This window comes from Equus quagga, chromosome 15 (assembly GCF_021613505.1).
Source record: "Equus quagga isolate Etosha38 chromosome 15, UCLA_HA_Equagga_1.0, whole genome shotgun sequence".
NCBI lineage: Eukaryota > Metazoa > Chordata > Mammalia > Perissodactyla > Equidae > Equus > Equus quagga.
In genome coordinates, this window is record NC_060281.1 from 37,168,887 (window position 1) to 37,196,571 (window position 27,685).

Sequence of the window (27,685 nt, forward strand, 5' to 3'; positions counted from 1 at the left end):
CCTGTTATCTATGAATGTGAACTTCTTTGAAAATAGAGTCTTTGCAGATGTAATCAAATTAAGATGAGGTTATTCTTGATTAAGGTGAGCCCTAATTCAAAATGGCTGGTGTCCTTATAAGAAAGCAAAACAGAAATAGAGACACATACGCACAGGGAGAGCACCATGGGATGACAGAGGCAATGATTGGAGCAATGCTGATGAGTTTACAAGCCAAGGAATGCCAATGATTGCTAGCCAAATCAAAAGCTAAAAGAAAGGTATAGAGCACATTCTCCCTCAGAACCTCCAGAGAGAGCATGGCCCTGAAAACACCTTGATATTGGACTTCTGCCCTCCAGAATGGTGAGGAATAAATTTCTGTTGTTTTAAGCCCCCCAGTTGTTGGCACCTTGGCAGCCATCGGAAAGTAATACAGCTACTTTTGTTGGGGAGAGGGAAACAGTGAATTTACAGAGCCATATTATTTGTAAATATATAAATAGGTGTGTCAGGAACGACAATGGAAATGTAGGATTATATTTGCACAGAGGGCCTTGAGAATGATGTGCTTTGGCAATTATCTCTTTGGTGGTTCAAAATCAACCTTTGAAGTCGATTTTAAAGAGAAAATGTGTAAAAAGAGAATTAAAGGTAAAGGACTTTGGGTTTCAGAAAATTCGGAAAAGTAGTGGCCACTGACATGTGAAAATATCAAGGCTGAACATTTTGTAAAAGCAACATGAGGACCATTTCAAAAAGGAAGTAGCCAATAGCGTGGCGTGATTGAAGACGATCTGAGGAAACGGACTGAAGAAAAAGTACGACTCTATCCAGGAATGCTAGTAGTTCTTTGCATTTACACAATGCTTTACAATTTATAATGCATTTTTACATTCATTTTCTTATTTATTTACCACAACATTGAGGGACGATATTATACTTATTTTGCAGCTCAGCACATTCTGGAACAGAGAAGTTAAATTCTTAGTTGAAGTGATGCAGATTCTGAACGACGAGGCCAAGATGTGGAGCTAGATATTCAGACTCCAGAGTTAGGCTCTTTCTATGTAAAAACGGAATAACTTCTTTTCTTTCTTTTAATAAGCTCTCACTCTCACTAGGTAGAGACTAATGATTACCAAAAGGTGGCAATCAACTTTTCTTAATGTTTTAAATGGCTTGCTGTACATTCAAAGATTTCCTCAGTATAATGGTAAGCTTTGTGTTTATAATTTTTAATTTTAAGATGTTAATAATTTTCATAATATAATTACTTATGAATTATAGAGTGGGTCCAATAATGGCAAAAAGTAAAAGAATTTTTTTCAATTGTTTTATTGAGGTCATAGTAGTTATAACATTGTGTAATTTCAGGTGTACATTATTATTTATCAATTTCTGCATAAACTGCACTGTGCTCAGCATCAGTAGTCTAATTTTTTTTTTTTTTTTTTGCAAAGAAAAATCTGTACCATAGCTGGAATTACAAAGGAGGGAATGTTTAAAATACTATATCTGCTTTTGGCTTCTGTGGGGTCAACAAGAACTAACCAAGAGTTTTATAAGTAAGAACAACCTTTAAAAAAATGTGTAGTCATTAGTTAACACTGTAAATTCTGGGTCTTTTTTTTAAAGTAATTTTATTGGGATTATAATGGCTTATAACTGTGTAACTTTGGGTGTACATTATTGTTTATTAATTCCTGAATATACTCCTTCATGCTCACCCCTAGTAGTCTAATTTTTATCCATCACCATACATGTGTGCCTGTTTACCCCTTTCACCGTTCTCCCAATCCCCTTCCCCTCTGGTAACCACTAATTTGTTTTTTTTATCCCTGTGTTAGTTTATCTTTCATATATGAGTGAAATCATATGGTGTGTGTCTTTCTCTGTCTGGCTTATCTCACTTAACATCATATTCTCAAGGTCCATCCCTGTTGTGGAAATAGGACGATTTTGTCTTTTTTATGGCTGAGTAGTATTCCATTGTATATATATACCTTATCTTTCTCCATTCATCAGTTGATGGGCACTTGGGTTGCTTCCATGTCTTGGCTATTGTGAATAATGTTGCAATGAAAATAGGGGTGCAAAAGTGTCTTTGAATTGTTGATTTCAAGTTCTTTGGATAAATACCCAGTAGTGGGATAGCTGGATTGTATGGCATTTCTATTTTTAACTTTTTGAGAAATCTCTGTACTATTTTTGATGTTGGCTACACCAGTTCTCATTTCCACCTGCAGTGTATGAGAGTTCCCTTTTCTCCACATCCTCTCCAGCATTTGTTGTATTTTGTCTTGTTAATTATAGCCATTCTAAAATGTGTAAGGTGTATCTCATTGTAGTTTTGATTTACATTTCCCTAATAATTAGTGACGTTGAACACATTCTCATGTGACTGTTGGCCATCTGTATATCTTCTTTCGAAAAATGTCTGTTCATATCCTCTGCCCATTTTTTGGTTGGGTTGTGTTTTTTTTGTTGAGTTGTGTGAGTTCTTTTTATATTTTGTAAATTAACCCCTTGTCTGATATATGATTTGTAAATATTCATTCACAGTTGGTAGGTTGTCTTTTCATTTTGTTCATGGTTTCCTTTGCCTTGAAGAAGCTTTTTAGTCTGATATAGTCCCATTTGTTTATTATTTCTTTTGTTTCCCTTGCCTGAGTAGACATGGCGTTTGAAAGCTGCTGCTAAGACTGATGCCATAGATTGTACTGCCTATATTTTCTTCTAGGAGTTTTACGGTTTCAGGTCTTACATTCAAATCTTTAATCCATTTTGAGCTAATTTTTGTGTATGGTGTAAGATAATGCTCTACTTTCATTGTTTTGGAAGTGGCTGTCCAGTTTCCCCAACACCATTTACTGAGGAGACTTTCTCCATTGTATGTTCTTGGGTCCTTTGTTGAAGATTGGCTGTCCATAGATGTGTGGTTTTATTTCTGGGCTTTCAATTCAGTTCCATTGATCAGTGTGTCTGTTTCTGTGCCAGTATCATGCTGTTTTCATTACTATAACTTTGTAGTAAATTTTGAAGTCAGAGACTATGATGCCTTTAGCTTTAGTTCTCTTTTCTCAGGATTGCTTTGGCTGTTTGAGGTCTTTTGTTGTTCCATATAATCTTAGGATTCTTTGTTCTGTTTCCATGAAGAATGTCATTGGGATTCTGATTGGGATTGCATTGAATCTGTAGCTTGCTTTAGGTAATAGGGACATTTTTAACTGTGTTTATTCCTCCAATACATGAGCATGGAATATCTTTCCATTTCCTTATATCTTCTTCATTTTCTTTCAATAATGTCTTATAATTTTCAGTGTGCGCGTCTTTTACCTCCTTGGCTAAATTTATTTCTAGATATATTATTCTTTTTGTTGTGATTGTGAGTGGGGTTGTTTTCTTGAGTCGTCTTTCTGCTAGTTTGTTGTTAGCATATAGGAATGCGACTGATTTTTGTAAGGTGATTTTGTACCCTGCAACTTTGCCGTAGTTGTTGATTATTTCTAATAGTGTTTTGGTGGATTCTTTAGAGTCTTCTATAGATAGGATCAAGTGACCCACAAACAGCAAGAGTTTCACTTCTTCCTTTCCAATTTGGATAACTTTTATTTCTTTTTCTTGACTAATTGCTCTGGCCAAATTGCTCCAGTACTATGTGGAATAGGAGTGGCACCCTTGTCTTGTTCCTGTTGTGAGGGACGGCTTTCAGTTTTTCACCATTAAGTACGATGTTGGCTGTGGGTTTGTCATATCTGCTCTTTATTATGTTGAGGTACTTTCCTTCTATACCCATTTTATTGAGAGTTTTAATAAAAAATCGATGTCTGAGCTTGTCAAATGCTTTCTCTGCATCTATTGAGGTGATCATGTGATTTTTTAAAATTTAATTTATTTTTTATTTTTTCTCCCCAAAGCCCCAGTACATAGTTTTATATCCTAGTTGTAGGTCCTTCTAGTTCTTCTATGTAGGATGTTGCTTCAGCATGGCTTGGTGAGCAGCATACAGGTCTGCACTCAGGATCTGAACTGGTGAATTGGGCCACCAAAACAGAGCACTCAAACTTAACCACTACACCACTGGGCTGGCCCTGATGATGTGATTTTTATTCCTCATTTTGGTAATGTGTTGTATCACATTGATTTGGGCATGTTGAACCATCCCTGCATCTCTGGTGTAAATCCCACCTGATCATGGTGTTTTTCCTTTTAATGTATGGCTGTATTTGGTTTCCCAATGTTTTGTTGAGGGTTTCTACATCTATGTTCATCAGCGATATTGACCTGTAATTTTCCTTCTTTATTTTGTCTTTGCCTGATTTTGCTATCAGGGTAAAGTTGGCCTCATAGAATGAGTCAGGAAGCACTGCATCTTCTTCAATTTTTTGGAATAGTTTGAGAAGAATAGGTCTTAAATTTTCTTTGAATGTTTGGTAGAATTCTCCAGAGAAGCCATCTGGTCCTGGACTTTTGTTTTTTAGGAGGTTTTTAGATACTGTTTTGATCTCTTTACTTGTCATTGGTCTATTCAGATTCTCTATTTCTTCTTGATTTAGTTTTGGGAGGTAATATGGGTCTAAGAGTACATCCATTTCTTCTAGGTTATTCAATTAGTGGGCATATAGTTTTTCATAGTATTTGCTTGTAATCCTTTGTATTTTTGTGGTATCTGTTGTAAATTTTCCTCTTTCATTTCTAATTTTATTTATTTGAGCATTCTCTCTTTTTTTCTTTATGAGTCTGGCTAAGCATTTGTCAATTTTGTTTGTCTTCTCAAAGAACCAGCTCTCAGTTTCATTGATCTTTTCCACTGTTTTTTAGTCTCTATTTAATTTATTTCTACTCATTCTTATTATTTCCCTCCTTCTACTGACTTTGGGTTTTGTTTATTCTTCTTTTTCTAGTTCTGTTTGGTGTAGTTTAAGATTTCTTATTTAAAATTTTTCTTGTTTGTTGAGATGAGTCTGTATTACTATGAATTTCCCTCTTAGAACTGCTCTTTCTGTGTCCCATAAGAGTTGATATGTTGACTTTCATTTTAATTTCTCTCCAGGTATTTAAAAATTTCTCCTTTGATTTCTTCATTGATCCAATTGTTGTTCAGTGTCATGTTGTTTAGGCTCCACATATTTGTGACTTTCCCAGCTTTTTTCTTGTAGTTGATTTCTAGTTTCATAGCATTGTGATTGGAAAAGATGCTGGATAAAATTTCAATCTTCTTAAATTTATTGAGGCTCGCCTTGTTTCCAAACATATGGTCTATATGAGAATGTTCCATGTGCACTTGAGAAGAATGTGTATTCTACTGCTTTTGGATAGAATGTTCTATATATATCTATTAAGTCCATGCAATCTAGCATTTCTCTTAAGTCTGCTATTTCCTTTTTGACTTTCTGTCTGGATGATCTATCCATTGATGTAAGTGGGGTGATGAGGTCCCCTACTATTACTGTATTGCTGTCAGTTTCTCTCTTTATGTCTTTTACTAGTTGCTTTATATACTTTGGTGCTCCTGTGTTAGGTACATATATATTCATAAGTGCTATGTCTTCTTGATGGATTGTCTCTTTTATCATTATATAATCTCTCTCTTTGTCTCTCATTATCTTTTTTATCTTGAAGTCTGCTTTGTCTGATATAAGTATGGCAACATCTGCTTTCTTGTGTTTGCCATTTGCCTGGAGTACTGTCTTCTATCCCTTCACTCTGAGCCTATGTTTGTGTTTAGAGCTGAGATGTATTTCCTGGAGGCAGCATACTGTTAGGTCTTGTTTTTAAATCCATCCAGCTACTCTTTGTCTTTTGATTGGTGAATTCAATCTATTTACATTTAGAATGGTTATTGATATATGAAGACTAAATACTGCCATTTTATTTCTTGTTTTCCAGCTGTTCTATATTTCCATTGTTTCTCTTCCCTTATATTTCTGTCATTTAAATTTGGTGGTTTTCTGTGATGGTTTATCAGTTTTCTCTTTATTTATGATTTGTGACTTTGCTCTGATTTTGTTTAGTGGTTACCATGAGGTTTGTATAAAAGGTCTCATAGATGAGATAGTCCATTTTCTGATAGCTTTTTATCTCCATTAGCTAAACAGGTTCCATCCCTTTCCACTTCCCCTTCTGAGTTATTATCACAAATTATTCTGTTTTGTGTTGTGAGTTTGTGACTACATTGAAGTGTTTATCGTTATTTTGATTCTTTCCTTCCTTTTATCTTTTATGTTAAAACTGTTTGCTGACCTGTTGTAATAGAGAGCTGCAGTTTTTTGATTTTGTCTGTTTATTTATATCCTTGCTCAATGCTTTGTAAACCTTTGCATTTTTGTGTCAGGTATGAGAGCTTCATCATTTCTTGTATGGGGGCGTCTAGTGGTGATGAACTCTCTCAGTTTTTGTTTATCTGGAAAAGCTTTTATTTCTCCATTGTATCTGAAGGATAGTTTCACTGGATAGCGTATTTTTGGCTGAGAGTTTTTGTCTTTCAGTATTTTGAATATATCATTCCATCCTCTCCTAACCTGTAAGGTTTCTGCTGAGAAATCCACTGAAAGCCTTATATGGGTTCCTTTGTAGAGTTTTCTCCTCTCCCTTGCTGCCCTTAATATTTATTCTTTGTCATTGACTTTTACCAGTTGTACTATTATATGCCTTGGAGAAGGTCTTTTGACATTGATGTAATTAGAAGTTCTATTGGCTTCATGTACTCGCAAGTCCAGTTCTTTCCCTAGGTTTGGATGTTCTCAGGTATAAATTCTTTGAACAAGCTCTCTGCTCCTCTCACGCTCACTTCTCCCTCTGGAATACCTATAATCCTTATGCTGCTTTTCGTAATTGAGTTGGATTTTTCTTGAAGAATTTCTTTAATTTAAAAAAATCTTAGTTCTCTGTTCTCCACCAAAAGCATTTCTATATTTCTATCCTCTAAATCACTAATTCTGTCCTCCATAACATCAGCTCTAGTTTTGTAAGGATTCTAGATTATTTTTTATCTCATTAATTGTGTTCTTCATTATCTAGAATTTTTTTTAATAATTTCAATCTCTTTGGTGAAGTGTTCCTTCTGCTCATTAATTTTGTTCCCAAGCTCATTGAACTGTCTCTCTGAGTTTTCTTGTAACTCATTGAGTTTCTTCATAACTATTTGGAATTCTCTGTCATTTAGATTGTAAATTTCTTTGATTTCAGGCTTGGTTTCTGGAGACTTGTCATTTTCCTTATGCTCTTAAGTCTCACTGTAGTTTTTCATGGTGTTTGATGAACTCATCCTTTGCTGGCACATTTAGTGGTAGTATCAGGTGGCAGATTCCACCTGCCATCACTTGGGGGGAAGCAGGAGCTGTGTTTCTGATGCTGCCTCCTCTGCTGGAAGTTGTGCAGGTATGGCTGCTCTGCATGTGTACCAGGTAGCCACAGCTGCTGGGCGGGTAGCTCTCTTAGCGGTGGGACCTCTGTGCCTCTGTGCTCAGTGGGTGGGTTGCACAGTTACTGGCCAGCACTGTGCTTGCTGGTGGTTTGGCTGAGCCACTGTGCTTGGTGGGCAGGGAACCTTCATGGGGACTGGGCTGTGGCAACTTGTTCTGGAGTGTTCCCACTGGCATGGCCACTGGGGAATGGTGGGTGCTCCCGCAGACCACACTACCCCTCCAAAGATGTTTGCATGTGCACCAGGCTGCCCTTGCCTCCTCTTATAGTCATGTGGGCCACTGTGCTTGGTGGGCAGGGCTCCTTCACAGGGGCTGAGCTGCGGCCACTCAGTAGTGAGTGTTCCCGCTGGTGGGGCTGCCATGGCATGTTAGGCACTCTGGCAGGCTGGGATAGTGTTTGTGCATGCCAGGCTGACTCAAACTCCTCTTACAGTCACACTGGCCGCTGTGCTTATTGGGCTGGGGTCCTTCACAGATGTCAAGCTGAAGCCACTCAGTGGGGAGTGTTGTCACTGGCAGAGCTGCCACAGCACAGTGGGCTCTCCCAAAGGCCATGGTAGCATTCATGTGGAGGCTGAACTGCCCCCACTCCCTCTTAGAGTCATCCTGGCCACTGTGTGAGGCCCTGTGACTTGGCTTGCTGCTGCTAGGGTGAGGGAGGGGTGCACTCACCCATCTCCGCTCCTTCCTGGGGATCCTGTCCATCCACCTTCAGATGTATAGCTCTGGGGGTCTCTCAGGCATCCTGTTGTGCTGTGTGGGTATCCTCTGTTGGCCAATGATTGTTTGTTTCATTGTAACTCAGAGGGGGAGAGGAAGGAAACAGCTCACTCTGCCATGTTACTGATGTCACTCCTGCAGTTTCAAAAGAATTTTAATATATTAAAATAGAAATTGATTCAAACTGTTTTAAGGTTTTCTGGTATATTCAGCAACATAAACATAGATTCATTCATTGATCAGATAATCAAATCAGACATGATGAACCAAAATTTGGAAGCTTTCTAGTGCAAATATTTTGTGTCTATGTGTATGTGAGTGTAGTTTTGGGAGTGGGAGGGAGTGGATGATGGAAATGTAGCATGTGATATATGGGCCATTTCCACATGTTCTGGGTTATAGTGCTCACAGTCACTTCTCCATAAGACTAACTATACCTGATTTCTTTACAGTTCAGAAAATTCCCACAGAGATAAAATACTTTGGGAAGATCTTTTAAGGACCTCACAGGAACAGTGGAGTCCAGCTCTAGTCTATGAAAACTCTGCTTACATGAGAACCTCCAGACACACATTTTGTACAGGAGAGGAGTGAGGGACTGGATGTTGTAATGAACAGAAAGTGATCAGATTTTGTTACCATTGACGTTTGGTGGAAATATAGATGTCTATATTTAATATGTTCCATTTTTGTGTAAGATGACCATGTATGTGAAAGTTTCTCCAAGAAGTGAATTATTTTTCAATATAGAATGATTAAACAATATGCTTGCTTTGTAGCCTGGCACTAAATTTTACCTAACTGTAATTACTTCAATCCATTATGAGCTTTTTGAGGTGTTAATAATCCTTGTGCCCATCATTTTATTGTTTTCACTATCACTTTCCTTCTGTTTTTACTTTTAGTTTATATCTTTTGTCTCTATTTAATTCAAATCTCCGCTTATATCTGCTGTCTCTCTCAGATCCTGTTGTCCTTCTATACTTGTCTTCTTTATCTTTCCCTTTGTTTCTGAGCATTTCCCTTTTCCCATTTTGGCTCTTTATCCATTTATCTAGTGATAACCACAGAAAATCAAAAGCAGGGAAGCAGTAGAGGGGTGGTAGCATTTCACTTGGGATGTGTGGACCTTTCCTCCAACTTATCTCAGAGGACAAGCACTGAGGAAGAGAATCTGAGGTTTCAGAATAATTCAGAGACCAGAAATAGCCTGTTCAATAATTTACTGAGGTGGTGGCAATTTAGATATTTTGGATGGATGGTTATCTTCATTATGTCTAGTCTACAGAGAGGATAGTGTCCTGGAAGCTGGTGGAGAAGCATTTGTGTTCTTTCCTTCTATGATCTTGCTTTTCCTTAGATCAGTGTTGATTGTTTTTGACTTCTTTTGGTCCACTAATTTGATTCCTTACAAATTCCTAATAATTTTTCCTTTTTATAGAATATCAGCCATATTTAAAAAATAATCCTGATCATTCATATTATTTTTATATAGCCTTTTTGTTTCCTGCTTTCTTATTGTCAGAGGTTTAATATTGGGTATAACATGAGTATAACATTGTCCTATGTATCATTTCTTAGTTCCTCTGTCGATCTTTCTCTCTGTCTTTGTGTCTCTGTCTGTCTGTCTGTCTGTCTGTCTGTCTGTCTCTCTCTCTCTATAGAGCTGTATGAATATGTGTTCATTTTAAAGAATAATTAAAAAGTGAATAGTCCTGCTATCACCACCCTTGTAAACTAGAACCCGGACAGTATCTTGGATAACCTCTCCCAATTGCATCCCTTTCCCTCTTCTTTGATCTTGACTTTGTTATAATCAGCCTTTTGATATTATTTTTAGTTTTGACTATAACTTTTGATTATAACTACTTTTACCACCCATGTTTGCATTCGTAAACAATAGTTTTTGAATTTTACATAGATTAAGTATTTTGTGACTTGCATCTTTTGCTCAATATTTTTGTGTGAAGGACATTGTTTTAATTTGTTTAGCTGTAGTTTTTTCATATTTGTTATTGTATACTACTATATTGTATCAATAGTCCACAATTTACGCTTTTTACTGTTGATGAGCATTTGGGTTGTTCCTAGGTTTTGGTTAATACAAATGATGCTGCTATGAGCACTCTTATTCATGTCTCTTGTGGCACATGACCAAGAACTACTTTAGAGAATATTAAGCCTAGTAATGTTAATTGTGGGTCAGCATTCCTAGATAGTGTCAAAGTATTATCCAAAGTGATTTTACCAATTAATACTTGCAGCAGCAGGAGTGAACTGGGAAGAAAAGCTTTAATAGCAGGTATGTAATTCCCTCCCTTCTCTGGACACCCTAAGCAGTATTGGGTTGCCTAGACCTCCTTATAAATATCGTGATGGGATTTAACTAGTAGGGAGATAACAGAAAGTCTAACCTAAGAATGGTTTTAGGAGGAGATAGTTTATCTCTCTGAGCTGAATCTTATAAGTGAAACTGGAATTTCTGGGTATATGGGAAATAGTTGGCTACAGAATAAAATTAATCAGCAAAACTCTTTATACTTGTGTGACTAATGGCATTTATAAGAACTAAGATGCTTCAAACCTAAATGGCTTTCTCTGAGCCAGCTTGTATTGCTACCTAGCAGCCCTCTATTTCTATGAAACCAAATGTGTTCCAGTGTGGAAAAAGATTTTATATATATTTTTTCAAGTGCATTTGACATTTGGGGCCTAAGTTTGTCAATGTGAGATGATGTTATTTATGCCTGCCTTTTGCCTATATAGTCAAGTAGAGATAAGTTATTTTGAAATTAATTGATTGATCTTCAAACTTGACTTCAGCAGGCAAAACACCCATTAACTTCCTTTCATTTTTCTTTAGCAATTATTTATAGCTATCCTGGTAAACTCAAAATAATTTGGAACTTAAATGCAAAGACTAGTGGACTTCAAACAAACTATGTAAGTTTCTTTAAAAAAATCAATAATCTTTTTTCATTGTTTGAGTAAATCATTAAAACTTTTGGATACAAACTGAACAATGTTATAGAGAATTTGAGATTATTTTCTGTAGCCACCATAGAAATTTGGTAGTAAATGTGGAGTTGCCCTCCATTATATTCACCTTAAAGATGAGAATGTACCTAATTATTAGCTCTATAATCCCTTATAAGTTGGTTATAAATTATATTGAGTAAAAAATCATTTACATTTAAAATTAAGTATCTGAATGAATTCTTATTTATTTATATACTTATGCGTAAAATTTTTTTGCAGTAGTGAGAGAAAACGTCTTAAGGTTCTGGTAAAACATTTATGTCATGTAAAGATGAGAGAGAAGGTAACTAAGAGGTCCAGGGAGTCATCCGTCCTCTCTCAAATATATGAAGTTATACAAGAGATAGATTAAGCATCCCTTGGCATCCTCCTTGATATTCAGATTCCCTGAGGATTGTCTTCTCTGGACAGGTTGGTGATATCAAACAATTAACAGTATGGAGCATATGTTCCCCAGAGACTTCAGCTAGGTAAACAGATTTGGTTCTCCATCCATCTGTGCCAGCCCAGTCATAGCACAGTGTCATACCACCCTCTCATGTTGTTGCTAAGGGTCTCCCAGTCATAAAACCAGATCATTGTATTGGGGACATAATATTGAGAAATTGCTTTACTTCTTTTTCCTACTACCTGAGGCAGAATGCAGATCTCTTGTACCATGTGAAGATATGTGAAGCCATCATGAGAAAGTGTCCTCTTGCTTAAGAAAAATTTCTGGATAATCCAATGCTGGTATAATTAACCTTGCACTCGCTCCACATACTTCTGATTCTATATATCCAAGTTCCAACCCCAGTACTCTATTGAAGGCGGCAAATTGAAGATGAGGTAGAGAAATAGCTTAGGACCCACAGAACAAAGGTGAGTGGAATGGAACTTAGTCTCTGTGTTGCTTTAGGAATTGGCAAGTTAGTTTATTTTCAGTTGCAATTGCTCTTGAAACAAAAAGCTAAGTTGGTTTGCCTACACGTCCACTGGCAAAAGAAACAAACTACAGAAATTCATCAAATATAAGAACTAAATTTTATTGTTCATTTTAGAAGCTGACAACTCGTTCCCAGATATTTCATTCTATTGTAGTACATTCATTGTATCTCAGCATGTACATATGGAAAATAACATAAACAGAGCATATTTCCGTGTAACAGAATATGTTCTTCAGTAATAGAATAATAGTGTGTGTATGTAAAAGTATTAGACCATATGCTTCCAATCTTTCCTTTTACCTCTTTATTCTCTGTGAAACTGCACAATATTTGTTCTCTGTCCTTAAAGTGTATTTTCAGTATCTGTAGTTTTTAAATGTTCTTTTCCTCCATTAAAGTGGGACAAAAATATGTCTAAAATATGTATGGAATCTTCAAAATGCTAGGTTGAAAGTTACAAGGAAGTTCCATTAAGTGAATATTGTGTCAATGCATTTTTATTTTGAGTTTATTGTTAATGAAGAATGATGATTCTTCACTTAAGTGCAAATACTAATTTGAAGAAGAAAAAGGAAAAGGTGACCTGATTGTTTAAATAGTTGGTGAATTAGGCCAACGACAATTTTTTTTTTATGGGTTTGCATTGAGGTGATGCGTAATGTACACTAGTGACCATCCTTCCATCCTTGCACATACTCATGAATGGACTCTTTTGTGTGAATGCTGTTGGGACCCCACTCAGATCCTTTTTGCTAGCTGGAGCATCCATCCAAACCCTGCTTGTTATTAGTATTGGCTGCTAAGATCATAGCCGTTCCTTTCTTCAGAGAATTGCCTTCAGTTGTAAAGGAGCCTCATTGCCAAGAGGTCTGCAGGAATTGGTGGGAGCAGCCCACAGTCAATGAGCAATTCATGGGATATACTAAAGGTTGCCTTTGCCTTAAGATGAGGTTAATTCGGCTGCAATTCACGTTCCAGAGCTGTGCTGTTCAATATAGTAGTAAGTAGCCACGTGTAGCTATTTACATTTAAATTAAAGAAAATTAAGTAAAATTTAAAATTTAGTTCCTTAGCTTTCACATTTAAAATACCACATTCAAACATGTGGATAGTGACTATTGTATTAGACAGTGAAGATAGAATATTTCTACCATCACAGATAGTTCTACGGCAGAGTCCTGCTCCAGCTTACTTATTTATTTATTTAATTAATTAATTTTTTGTGGTAACATTGGTTTATAACATTATATAAACTTCAGGTGTACCTCATTATATTTCTATTCCTGTATAGATTACATCGTTTTCACAACCCAAAGACTAATTACAATCCATCGCCACACATATGTGCCTAATCACCCCTTTTGCCCTCCCCCCTCCCCTTTTCCCCTCTGTAACCACCAATCCAATCTCTGTCTCTATGTGATTGTTTGTTGTTGTTTTTATCTTCTACTTATGAGTGAGATCATACGGTATTTGACTTTCTCCCTCTGGCTTATTTCGCTTCTGCTCCAGCTTCTTATGGGATCAGGCTCATGCTATATTTCACTTGTGATCACATCCTTGCTTAGCAACGTCCTCTGCTCTATTTTTCTGCTCTCACTCCCTTTATCCTAGGAACATTACTTCAAAAAACAACATGCAATAGAATTCCTACTTCAGCCTCTTCCTCTATAGAATGTGGATAAAAACACTGTTCATGTTCAGTGGACAGCATACACTGTCATTTCCAGTACAGTGATAGATCCACTTCGCCCTCATTTATACACTCTCCATTGCCATCAGGGGCCAGTCCTACTAGATCTGGGTTCAGCTCAGACCTATGAGACAGAAGCATTATTAAAACAATAACAATTTAGTCATAGCACTGAGGCTGTGGATATTTTGCCAGCACTTTTCCAGGATTCATTCAGGAACTGGACAGGGCAGGGTGTGTGCGTTAAATATATCAGTGAATGTTGTATAATTTGAAATATCTTAAATACAGACATTATCTTGAGGTTTTTTGTCTTTAAAATGTGTAGTTTGCTAAGTATCTAGCTTTATTGAAATATGTATTCTTCCACTAAAATTTTTGGAGTTATTTGTCCGTATTGTATAGTTATTGTAATTGTAAACTATTACCTCTATCACTGGATATCTCTCAGCACTAAGCACTTACCTCTTTCATTTGTTACCTATCCTCTTGATTCCTACTGTAAAATCGTGTTCTTGTGAGATGTCACTTCCCATTATATTCCTTTTTGATGGTAATTGTCACATAGAATGCCATCTGTTTTGTAGAATCTATTTATTCTTATTTTACCAATTAAAAACTTTTTTCTATCTATATATTCTTAGTTTATCAATTATTTATTTTCTGTATCCAGAGTAATATTTAATGTGCAATTTTATAACTGAACTTTCCTGTATCATGTCACATTGTGATAGTTACCAAGGACACAATTCTTTATTCCTGTACCTAAGACGGACGTGTCTAACATTTCCAGCCATTATTATTTATATATTTTGTCTAATATGAATCAATCTTTCTTACTGCATTAAAGTCAATTGATGCCTACCTGAACAGAGATGATGATTCCCAGTCAAATTACACAATTCTTTAAATATGGTAGGAAGGAAATGAGATGAAGTTTCTCATTTGACTTCAGTCAAAAAAAAATTCCTTCCCTTGAAAGATTACTTTTTGGTGGTACAAACAGCTTTAGGAGGCATGGCTGCCACACAGGAAAGGAGGAGGGATCAGAGTGACGTAGATTAGCGGAACATACTTTTGAGAATCAATGGGATAGCACATCTTGCAGCTAGATCTTTCCCATATGCAGTCTTTCTGAAGGATAATAATTTTCCTGAATTGTAGCGAGAAAAAAATTGTAAGTAAAAGACAGAATATGACAGTATCCTAATACCTCCCAGTGTGCTCCCAGTGTGACATTGGAAGCTATTGTAACACACTGAGACAATCAGATTCTTTTTTCCATTTTAGCGGGCATCTCCTTTGTCTGATATTTATTTTTCAACCTGAAATCATATTCATTTTTATACCTGCTGGATAGGTAGCCATTCAACATTTTAAAAATTATTATATATATTATCCTGTAAAGCAGCAAATCATTTGTACAATTTTGTCTCACCAGGGTTTTATCTGTTATCAACTGCTGTCTTGGTTCTTATTGATATAAGAATATATCATTATTTTATTATATATATATTTATATATATATTTTATATATATATTTTATTATAATGGTGCATTATTATCTTGGTGTTTTTCCTTGGATGAGTTAGCATTTTATTTTTGCCCTCCTTCAATTTGGTGAGTGCTTCCTTTATTAGATATAATTTAAAAATTGTCCAGTGGTTCATTTCAGATGATTGTCTTTATATTTGTGTATATGTGCATGAGACTGAACCATGGTTTGTTTTTCTTTGCTGTTCTGAGCAGGTGTGAGTGAGGGGATGTATCCTGTCATGGCACGTTTAGACTGTCTCTCATATTTTTATAATTATTTCTGTTACGAAATTTTTTTCCATAGATTCTTAAGGGGATACTACTGATCACATTCTTATAAGAAATCAAAAGAAGCATGAAATATTGTGAAATACCACATCTTCTATGTCACATGTGGTGTTTACTCTGAATTTTAATACATCCATTTGATTGACAACAAAGTAATGTTGTGACTAAAAGTACAAACTTTGATGTCAAAGGCACCTGGGTTTGTGTTAAAACGCTTAGGAGTTTAATGATCTTGGGTAATCTATTTAACCGCTTAAATCAGTTTCTTCATATGTTTAAAGGAGATGGCAATGAATTTCGAAATATTTTGAGAGATTAGTTGAGATTACGCATGTCAATATTTTGGAGCATGTCAAACACTCACAACACTAGCTGGTATTAATATTATTAAGTGTAAGTGGCATATCAGTTCAGCCTTCAACCTTTGGATACTTTAATTTTTCAAACTTTAAATTTGAAAAATTTTTCACTGATTACATAGTTGTTTTTTGCCAGATATGAGAAATAGTACTCTTTCATGTTGTTTAGGATTGAGTGTAAAGTTAGATTAGTTTAACTAATCTTTCTCTTATATCATATATTAAATTTCTATTATATGTGCTTTTACTTTTCAAAATATATAATTTTTTTGTTTATTTTTCTTGCAACTAAATTACTGGACAAGGAGGACATTTATGTCATGATAGATGATATTTCCCAGCTGCCTCTCTACCACTAACTCTTCTTTCATTTGATCTTTGCTTTTCCCTTATTCAGATCTTATTAATATTTATTTTATGCCATTTTGTACCAATTTCTTTCACACATAAAAGTGTCTACACCCAAACCTGATTCAGATTTTAAATGTTTTATAAGAATTAAAAATTTACTATATGATTATCCATTTGAATATGCTAGAACTGAAATATTCGTTTTCTGATGCCAATTAAGTTCCTGTATGATCATGCTTACGTAATACTGAATAACTGGATGAAAATGGCTGTCAACTAACCTTAGGGCTGGCAATGTGTTTGGTCCAGTGTAACTGACTCTTCAAGATAGTTCCCAGAAAGGTGTATATATAAAATTAACTGATTGTACATGGATGTTCTTAGATTTTAAAATACATCAATGTCCTTTTCTTTATGCCTGTCCTTGTATTACTTTTAGTTTTACATTACCTCTCTTTGACCTGTCATTGCTTTGACAATGTATCTGTCTTTATCTCTATGTATTTATATATTTAATTATTTTATCATAGGGAGTGACGTAAAGCATTATTCTTTTACTAAGATTATACAATTGGATAACTTTTAAAAATGTTCATCCTGATTATAATGTTGATAGGGAATCATCCCACTACTTTCAGGAAATCCATACACTCTAGTTGTTGGTAATATGTGGAAATGAAATCAGCAGAAGAAAAAGAAAAATGTGGCCACTGGATTTTAGAGTTCTGATTCCAAGTGACTACACATAGCCAATGAATTTTCAGAGTTCTTATAAAATTGGTACGGAAATTTTAGGCATCTTGTGGGCATAGTTAAACATTGTATTTGAATGGTGGTAATTGAATGGTGTCTGAGTATTTAATTGTTCTACAATAAAAGAAGGACCTGGGTAGCCTTCACAAATGTAATATATTAGGTAGAGTAGAGAGGTGAAACTGCCAAAATGTGTATATTCAGCACTATAGTGATATTTTGAAAGTACTTCAGTCTTTTGTATATTTTAGATCATAAACTTCTTTATCTGAATGTATTTTAGAGATTATCTTCTATTATATTCTATTGCATGTGAGGTAGGTACAGTTCAGTGGTGTAGAATTTGAGATACATATTTAAAATAACCTCTCTCCCTCTGTCTGCTTCTCTTTATTTTTTCTGATCTCGCTCCCTGTGTTTCCCTCATTCCCATTTTCTCGAAAATGTTCCTATATTCTTACAGTACTTTAAATTCTATTAAACTCAATCAGAAACAGACCTTTGTTACCTATGACTGATGCAAACACAAGGTACATTATTTGATTTTTCTTACATTACATATCAATGATACTACTTTTAGTGATAATGTGAAACTGAATTGGTGTATGTCAATCTTAATGAGTACATCATTTATTAAACAGTTGTATATAAAATCCCATAGTTATATCTTTTAACATGATCAATTCATCTCCTGCCCCCTTTATTTTTTTTGAAGATACCTCCAAAAAGTTGCTAAATGCTTGGTCTTGATAGGAACCATGTGTTATCAAAGGATGGAACAGAAAAATGGAAGTTCTTTCACTGGCTTTGTCCTGCTGGCTTTCTCTGACAGGCCTCAACTGGAGCTAGTCCTCTTTGTGGTTCTTTTGATCTTCTATATCTTCACTTTGCTGGGAAACACAACCATCATCGCATTGTCCCACCTGGACCCACATCTTCACACCCCTATGTACTTTTTCCTCTCCAACCTCAGCTTTCTGGACCTGTGTTATACTACCAGCATTGTTCCCCAGCTCCTGGTCAATCTCAGTGGAGCTGACAAGTGTGTCTCCTTTGCTGGTTGTGTAGTTCAGCTGTACATCTCTCTAGGATTGGGATGCACCGAATGCATTCTCTTAGGAGTTATGGCATTTGACCGTTATGTAGCTGTTTGCAGGCCCCTTCATTACACAGTAATCATGCCTCCCCGTCTCTGTGCCCTGATGGCTTCTGCTTCATGGTTTATTGGTTTTGCCAACTCCTTATTGCAGACAATCCTCATCTTCCTTTTACCACTTTGTGGGAGGAATAAACTAGACCACTTCCTTTGTGAGATTCCTGCATTGCTCAAACTTGCCTGTGTTGAAACCACTGTGAATGAGTCTGAGCTCTTCTTTGCCAGTGTTATCATTCTTCTCATACCTGTTGCATTAATTATCCTCTCCTATGGTGGGATTGTCAGGGCCATCTCAAGAATAAAGTCTGCAGCAGGGCAGAGAAAAGCATTTGGGACATGTGGATCCCACCTCACAGTGGTCACTCTGTTCTATGGCACAGCCATCTATGCTTATCTCCAGCCCAGCAACAACTACTCTCAGGATCAGGGCAAGTTCATAGCTCTCTTCTACACCATCGTTACTCCCATGATCAACCCCCTCATATATACACTGAGGAATAAGGATGTGAAGGGAGCAATGAGGAAGGTGCTTTGGAAGGACTATGACTCCAGATAATGGGGTAAGGAGGATGTTTTAATGAAAGGACTTGAATACCAGAGTCCTTAAGATGTTTGTGCTCTCCACGTATCATCCAAAATTTCTCATGACAACCTTCAAGGAAATTTCTTTACGTCATTCTCCTATGAAAATGAATGTTCCAAATCTTAGTTCATGACTTCATTCCAGTCTTTAGAGATACTGATTCAGTGTTTGTAGATCATCTGCATTATATTTATTATTTTTAAAAGCTCTACAGGATTTTCTTATTTGCATCCCCATTTGGGAACATTATTCCATTTCTATTCACAAAAGGACCTTTAAGTATGTACCATAAAGACACAGTCAAATAAGGCCATAAAACCAGTGGAACACAGTAAGAAATATTAACATTTTAGCATTTTCTAGCAATCGTAGAGGGCTATCACTTATTCTTGTATTTTGGTGATGGCTATATTACAAAGTCCATAGGTTTACTGTATCAGAGCTTTTCACAGAAATAGGTGGGGAAACTGTGAGTAAAACAAGCTTTAAGCTCAAAGAAAAACCTGCTAATATCAATCCTGATAAAGCCATTCCGAAATTAGGTCCTACTGTGACCTCACCAGCATGGCGGCCGTATTATGTAGCATTCATTGCATTGAAGGCTGTACAAGGATCCCTGGGTGAAGGATGTGATGTAACACTGCCAAGAACAATGGCAGCCCTTAGCTGATAATAACATCAGGCAGTGCTTACATATAATTTCGTACGTAGTCAGAGAAACATCGATGTAAGTTATGGCAGTTGGTTATTTTAATTTTTGCAAGCCACCTTTTTCCTTTCTCAGAATGGCTTTTGAGGACATTATCTCATCTGAATAGTACAAGACCCAAGTCCTGTTTCATAGTCTACACATTTCACCTATAGTAATGCAGCAAAAGTTTCAAAGGGTAGAATATGTTTAGATTTCTCTGTTCATACTATTTTATAAATTCTTTGACTCAGGCATCTATTAGTTACGGCCTTTGTATCTCACATCTGGCAAAGCCCCATATAATTTGAATTCAGTGGCATATTATAAAAATATCAGAAGTGGCCCGTTATTCCCAGGAATCCTCGTGTTGTGTAGAAGCTTACTCAGATTCATCTGGAGGAAATTTAAATAAAGTGCATATTAATTTTTAAAAATCTCTTTATGTCTAAGCTTTACAAATAGCCATCTCTTTATGAAATAACTGTCATGCAATTCTCAATTATGTAATAAGTGTAAACTTTCCAGAAAAATTGAATCTGCTATTCTAGCTCTTAGATTCCCACTCAGGCTCAGTTTACAGTGTAAATTTGATTCGGGGTATGGATCCTGTTTTTTGGTATATATTCAGTGTCATGAACAGTATATTTTTACATGGTGGTTGGAGCTTTGACAATGTCATAATCACAGAAACATTTCGTAAATGTAGATTTTACAACATGTAGCACAGTGTGGGTAAAAACATGTATGTATTTGGGTGGAGACATAAGCATAACAATTCTCATACATTTCCCTCTCCTGACAGCTAAACCTCCTCCTCCTTGAATCCCCTCAGTTGGTCATTCTCACGACAAGTGATCTTGCAAGAGACACAGGTTGGCGACCTGGAAATGACAGCTAGGGCAAATTATACGCATGGTCAAGATTCTATCTATGTCCCCAATGGCATCACAGTATTCACACCTGAAATCAACACTTGGGAAACCACGTATTTTGACACCATAGTAATGCTTAATGTATACCAGTATAAAAACAGTTTTGGAATAGTATTTACCCACAATGGTGACAAATTTCCCACTTTCTATGATTATTCAACAACCCTCTGATAGTTATACTCAAATGGTCCCTTTAAAGTTTCACAAATGAAATTTCTTTGATTCAGAAAACCTCAAGGCCTCATGTAGCCAGAGAGACTGTTTTTCTGACTAGCAACTACTTCTCTGCTCTTAAGGACACATGAAACGCTGCCACAAAATGGATTTATTTTCTTTAAGCAAACGTTTGAATGGCATTTGAATAGTTAAATTACTTGGGAATAAATTACAGATGATAAAGATTTCTGGGTCCATGCTAAAATAAAAAAAAATTACTTAAGAGACCAAACACAACAAATTCTGTATTGTGCTGTAACATTTTTCAAATGAGATCTAGGAACTCTATCTTCTCAAGCTCTCCATGCTTGTCAACTGCCAAAATTATCTGGACTGTTTCCTTTTGAATCCTCACCAACAACAGTGGAAAGGCTGCAGCAGTCATACCTAGGGCTTGGCCGAATTATTTTATCCCATCTGTGTTGAGCATCCGGAGTTCAGGACTAACATTATACCCTAGAGCAATTCATAGACTCTTCCAGCTCTTTCATCCTCTGAGGAACACAGGGTGCACACCACCAGCTCAGGTGATGAGCGATCACTGAGACCCAAAACGTCAATCAGGCTGGCGTAAAACACAATTTTTAACCGGCATAAAATATCCTAACAATAGCAAAGGATACAAACAGGAGCACCAACACATGCAATATCTATGGGGCCCCAATCCAGTCAGACACAGCTTCCTAAGTTTTCCTTTCTACAGTGGAATTCAATATTTTCTTTTTTGGAATGTGGGGCACTAACTTGTGTGGTACAAGTCAGCACAGAGAAGGCTTGGGAGTTTCTCAGTTTATAGTGTCCCCATCATTGTAGCGTTGCTCTGGATTTAGGACTAGCTTTTATTCATTAGTATAATTGCAGCCCACGTGCTGTAATTTTACTACATTCTAAACAGATCCTATGCATCCTGCTGTGAACAAACTTTTGGGACTCTTCTCCCTGGTCTAACAGGTGAAGCTAGCAAGCAAGCTGCATATGCTTAAAGTCAGTACAAAAATCTATGTTGTACTATGAAGCAGCCGGGTAGGCTATCCTACTCCTGTCTTAGATCGCCCTTAGTTGGAGCTGGCCCGGAGGCGTAGTGGTTAAGTTTGCATGTTTTGCTTTGGTGGCCTGGGGTTTGCGGGTTCAGATCCCAGGCATGGACCTACACACCACTCAACAACAGCCACGCTGTGACAGTGTCCTATAAATAAAGTAGAGAAAGACTGGCACAGATGTTAGCTCAGTGACAATCTTCCTCACCAAAGAAAAAAAAGAAGAGAAAAGAAAAGAATGACATTGTAATATAGTTGAGAGCTTTCTTCCATCTTTTTACTGTAGTATCATATTTCAAAACTTGATATGGCAGACATTGGGAACCACCCATATGGGAAATTCTTGGAAGTGTGGTTTGCTGAAAATGTGGGCTGTTCACTGCTGAATTTAGTCAAACATGTAAAGAAGAATATCAATCCTACTCAAACTTTTTTGAAAAATAAAACAGGAGTGAACATTTGCAAATACATTTTATGACACCAACGTTACCCTGCTTCTCTGCTTTTGGATTTCTGTAGTTATCACTAGATAAATGGATAAATAGCCCAAATGGGGAAAGGGAAAAGCAAAAGGCTCAGAAACAAAGGGAAAGAGAGAAGACAAAATTCTTACAAGCTCAAAAAACTCAGAATGCATTGAAGTAATTACAATTAAAACATAGTGCCAGACTACAAAGCAAGCATGTTGTTTAATTATTATTTACTGAAAAACAATTCACTTTTTGAAAGCACTTTCACATACATGGTCATCTTACACAAAAAGTGGGACATATTAAGTATAGAAAGCTATATTTTCACCAAAAGCAATGGTAACAATCTGATAGCTTTCTGTTCAGTACAACATCCAGTCCTTCATCTCCCTCCTGTGCAGGATGAACCCTGGAGGTTCTCATGTAAGCAGAGTTTTCATGGACTGGAGCTGTACACTCCCATTGCCTCTATGAGTTTTTTGAAAGATTTTGAAAAGTTTCATCTTTGTGGGTATTTTCTGGAACCTAAAGGAAATTAGATAATGTCATCTCATCTGCAAATAGTGACAGTTTTACTAGTTCCTTACTGATTCAGATGCATTTTTTCCTCTTAATTGCTCTGGCTAGGACGTCCACTACTATGTTGAATAGAAGTGGTAAGGGTGGGCATCCTTGTCTTCTTCCTGATTTTAGAGGAAAAGTTTTCAGCTTTTCACCACTAACTATGATATTAGCCTGTGGCCTTCTCCTATGTATCCTTTATTATATTGAGATACCTTCCCTCTGTACCCACGTTGCTGAAAGTTTTATCATCAATGCATGTTGAATTCTAGTCAAATGCTTTTTCTGCATCTATAGAGATGACCATATGATTTTTATCCTTCATTCTGTTAATGTGATATATCACATTGGTTGATTCATGCGTATTGAACCACGCTTACATCCCTGGAATAAATCCCATTTGATCATGATGTATGATCCATTTAATGTATCGTTGAATTCAGTGTGCTAATATTTTGTTGCCAGTTTTGATCTGTGTTCTTCCAGGGGAAGATTTGTCTTCTCTATCTTTACCTTTGTTTCTGAGCTTTACCCTTTTCCCTTTCCCCATTTGGGCTCTTTATCCATTTATCTAGTGGAAACCACAGAAATCCAAAAGCAGGGCAGCTTTTGGGTGGCAGCATTTCACTTAGGAAGTGTGGACATTTCCTCCTACTTATCTCAGATAGGGGACAAGCAGTGAGGAAGAGAATCTGAGAGCTCGGAATAGTTCAGAGACCAGAAATAGCCTGTGCAAGCATTTACTGAGGTCGTGGCAATTGAGATATGTCAGATGAAAGCCTGCCCTGTGTCTAGCTCTACAGAGAGGATGGTGTCCCGGAACCTGGTGGAGAAGCATTCCTGTTCTTTCCTTTTGCATTGAAGTTGCTTTTCCTTAAGGTTATTTGTGATTGTTCCTTGATGTATTTCTTTTAGTCCACCTGATTCCTTACAAATCCCTAATAATTTTTCCTTTTTCCTAAACTTAGCTTTTCCAAATGTGATGTTATCAACCATACTCATCCTCTAAAAAGTACTCCTGATCATTTATATTATTTTTATGTCACCCTTTTGTTTCCTGCTTTCTTATTGTTGTAAGTATCATATTGGGTCCTATGTGTTGTTCCTTATGTCCTCTTGCTTTCTCTGTCTCTGTCTCTTTCTCTCTCTATATATCTGTATAAAAATATGGCCAGTTTAGAGAATAATTAATAAGGGAATTGTCATAATATCACCATCCTTGTTAAGAACTAGAACCTGGACAGTACCTTGGACAGCCTCTCCCCAATTGCATCCTTTCCTCTCCCCTTGATTTTGTTATGATCAGGCTTTCGATATTCTTTTTAGTTTTGACTATAATTTTTTTTAGGAAGGTCAGCCCTGAGCTAACATCTGCTGCCAGTCCTTCTCTTTTTGCTGAGGAAGATTGGCCCTGAGCTAACACCTGTACCCATCCTCTTCCGTTTTCTATGTGGGCCACCTGCCACAGCATGGCTTGATAAGCGATGTGTAGCTCTAGGCCCAGGATCTGGGCTGGCGAGCCTCCGGGCCACTGAAGCCGAGGGCACGAGCTTAACCGCTGTGCTGGCCCCTTGACTACAATATTTTACTATAGCTGTAGTTTTACCACCTATGCTTGCATTCATAAACAACAGTTTTTTTTTAACCTGTTTTTGAACTTAATCTGGAAGCATTGACTGCTTTGTGATCTTCATCTTTTGCTCAGTATTTCTCTGAGGACGTCATTTTGATTTGTCTAGCTGTAGTTTTTTCACATTTGTTATTGCATAGTTATATCAGTTACATCAGTAGGCCACAATTTTCCCTCTTTACTGTTGATGAACATTTGGATTGTTTCCAGGTTTTGGTTAATACAAATAATGCTGCTATGAGCATTCTTATACATGTCTCTGTCTCGAGTCACATGGCCAAGAATTACTCTAGAGAATATTTAACCTAGTAATGTTAATTGCAGGTTAGCATTCCCAGATAATGTCAAACTATTATCAAAGTAATTCTACCAATTAATACTTGCAGCAGCAAGAGTGAATTGGGAAGAAAAGTGTCAATAGCAGGTCTGTAATTCCCTCCCTCCCCTGGACACCTTAAGCAGTATTAGTCTTGCCTCGTCCTCCTTATAAATATCATATGGGATTTAACTAGTAGGGAGATATCTGAGAAAATCTAACCTAAGAATTTTTTAGTAGGAAATAGATAATTTACCTCTCTATGCTGAAGTTTATAAATAAAACTGGAGTTTATGGATATATGGGAAACAGTTGACTATAGAATGGAAGTTAATCACTGAAGCTCTCTATACTTGTGTGACTAATGGCATATAAAAACCAGGATGTTTCAAACTTCAATGGCTTTCTCTGAGCCAGCTTATGCTGCTACTTAGCAGTTGTCTATTACTCTGAAACCAAATGTGTTCCAGTCTGAAAGAAGAGACTTTTTTTTTTGAAGTTGCATTTTATATTTAGGGCCCAAACTTGCCAAACTCAGATGGTATTTATGCTTGCCTTTTGCCTGTATAGTCAAGTGAAGACAAGTTGTTTTGAAATAAATTAATTGATCTTCAAACTTGACTTCAACAGCCAAAGCACCCCTCATAATGCTCCATTTTTCTTTAGTGATTATTTATAACTATCCTGGTATACTCTAAATCATTTGAAATGTAAATGCAAAGACTAGTTGAATTCAAACAAACCATGTAAGTTTCATTAAAAAATCAATAATTTTTCTTTTTATTGTTTGTGTGAACCCTTAAAACTTTTGGATATAAACTGAACAATGGTGTAGAGGATGTGAGATTTTATTCCTTAGCCTATGTGAAGTTTGGTAATAAATGTAGTGGTTGTCCTCCATTATAGTCCCTAACCTTATAGATCCTTATATTCCTAAGCTTAAAGATTAGAATGTGCCCAATTGTTAGCTCTGTGATCCTTTGTAAGTTGGTTATGAACGGAATTAAGAAATTAATTTACATATTTACTTTTAAAATTGACAAACTGAATAAATTTTTATTTATATATTTGTATGTTTATATGTAAAATTATTTTGCAATTCGAGAAAAATAATCTTAAGTTTTTGTAAAACATCTAAGTCACTCAAAGATGAAAGCAAAAGTAATTGGTGGGGGAGGGAAGCCTGGTGGTGTAGTGGTTAAGTGCATGATCTGCTTCAGCGGAAGGGGTTTGCAGGTGTGGATCCAGCACGCCTCTTCAAGCCATGCTGTGGCGGCATCCCACATAAAATAGAGGAAGATTGGCACAGATGTTAGCTCAGTGACAATCTTCTTCAAGCAAAAAGCGGAAGATTGGGAACAGATGTTAGCTCAGGGCAATCTTCCACACACACATAAAGAAAAAGTAATTACAGGGGGATCTAGAGAGTTATCTGTCCTCTCTTAAATGTATGAAATGAATAACAGAGACAGATTAGGCATCCTCTGGCATCTTCCTTGATATTCAGTTTCCCCGAGGGTTGTCATCTCTGAGCATCTGGGGGACATCAGCCAATCAACAGTACAGGACATACATTCCCCAGAGACTTCAGCCAGGTAGACAGATTTGGTTCACCATCTGTGCTAGACCCGTCACAGAACAGTTTCACACCATCTTCTCATGTTGCTCTTAAGGTCTCACTGACACATGGCCAGGTCATTGTATTTGGGAAATAATACTGAAATTTAGAAATTGCCTTTCTTTGTCTTTCTACCACCCAGAGGTAGAAAGCAGATCTCTAGTACCATGTGAAGATATATGAAGTCATGAGAAAGAATCCCCTTGTTTCAGAAAAATTTCTGGATAATCCAACGCTGGTATAATGAATCTTGGCACTCACTCCACATAACCTACTTCCTGACTCTACATATCCAAGTTCCAACCCTAGTGCTCTATGAAAGGACTCCTTTGTATGAATGCTGTTGGCGCCTTGCTCAGATCCTTTATATTTGGCTGGAGCCTCCATCCATCCCTTACTTATTATAAGTATTGACTGCTAGATTCACAGCCATTCCCTTTTTCAGAGAATTGCTGTCAGCTGAAAAGGAGCCTCATTGCCAGGAGGTCTCTGCAACCTGGTCAGGGCAGCTCACAACAAATGACTCTTGGGATATACAAAAGGCTGCCTTTGCCTTGAGATGAGAACAATTTTCCTGCAGTTCATGCTCCAGAGGTGTGCTGTCCAATACAGCAGTAACTAGCCACATGTAGCTATTTAAATTTAAATTAATTAAAATCAAATAAAATTTAAAATTCAGTTTCTTAGCTACCACATTGCAAATGCTCAGGTGGCAACATATGGATAGTGGTTACTGTATCAGACAGTGAAGACAGAATATTTCTACCATCACAGATAGTTCTATTGCAGAGTCCTGCTCCAGCTTCTTATGGGATCAGGCTCATGCTATATTCCACTTTAGATCACATCTTAGCAACATTCTCTGCTCTGTTTTTCTGCTCTCACTCCCTTTATCCTGAGAATATTCCCTCAAAAAACAACATGTAATGGAATTCCTACTTCAGCCTCTTTTTTCATAAAACCTGGACTAAAACACTGTCCATGTTCAGTAGACCTGTCATTACCAATAGAGTGGTAGATATATTTCCCCCTCATTCATACATCCTCCATTGCCATTAGGAGCCAGTCCTAATATATTTGAGTCAACTTAGACCTATGAGACAGAAGCATTGTTAAAGCAATAGCAATTCAGTCATAGGACTAAGGCTGTGGAAATTTTGTGAGCACTTTTCAGAATTTATTCAGGAACTGGACAGGGCAGAGTTTGTATGTTAAATATTTCAGTGAATATTGTATAATTTGAAATATCTTAAATACAAACATTATCTTGAGATCTTTTGTCTTTAAAATGTGTAGTTTGCATACTGAGTATTGGATAAAGAGTTAGATTAATTGTCAATATTGTACAATTATTGTAATTGTAAAATACTACCTCCACCACCTGATATGTGTCAATTCTAA

General features: G+C 36.6%; 1 protein-coding gene across 1 annotated transcript; it reads left to right on the plus strand.

Moving 5' to 3' along the window:
• The first annotated feature begins 17,832 nt into the window (after positions 1–17,832).
• Positions 17,833–18,786, plus strand: LOC124226301 (putative olfactory receptor 2B8). The gene has a single exon (XM_046639403.1). It carries the CDS (start codon positions 17,833–17,835, stop codon positions 18,784–18,786), a length of 954 nt encoding a protein of 317 aa, XP_046495359.1.
• Positions 18,787–27,685: the final 8,899 nt, after the last annotated feature.

Bases quoted from the DNA above. Each gene is read 5' to 3' on its own strand.
- LOC124226301 (XM_046639403.1), top strand. From the start codon at position 17,833: ATGTGTTATCAAAGGATGGAACAGAAAAATGGAAGTTCTTTCACTGGC.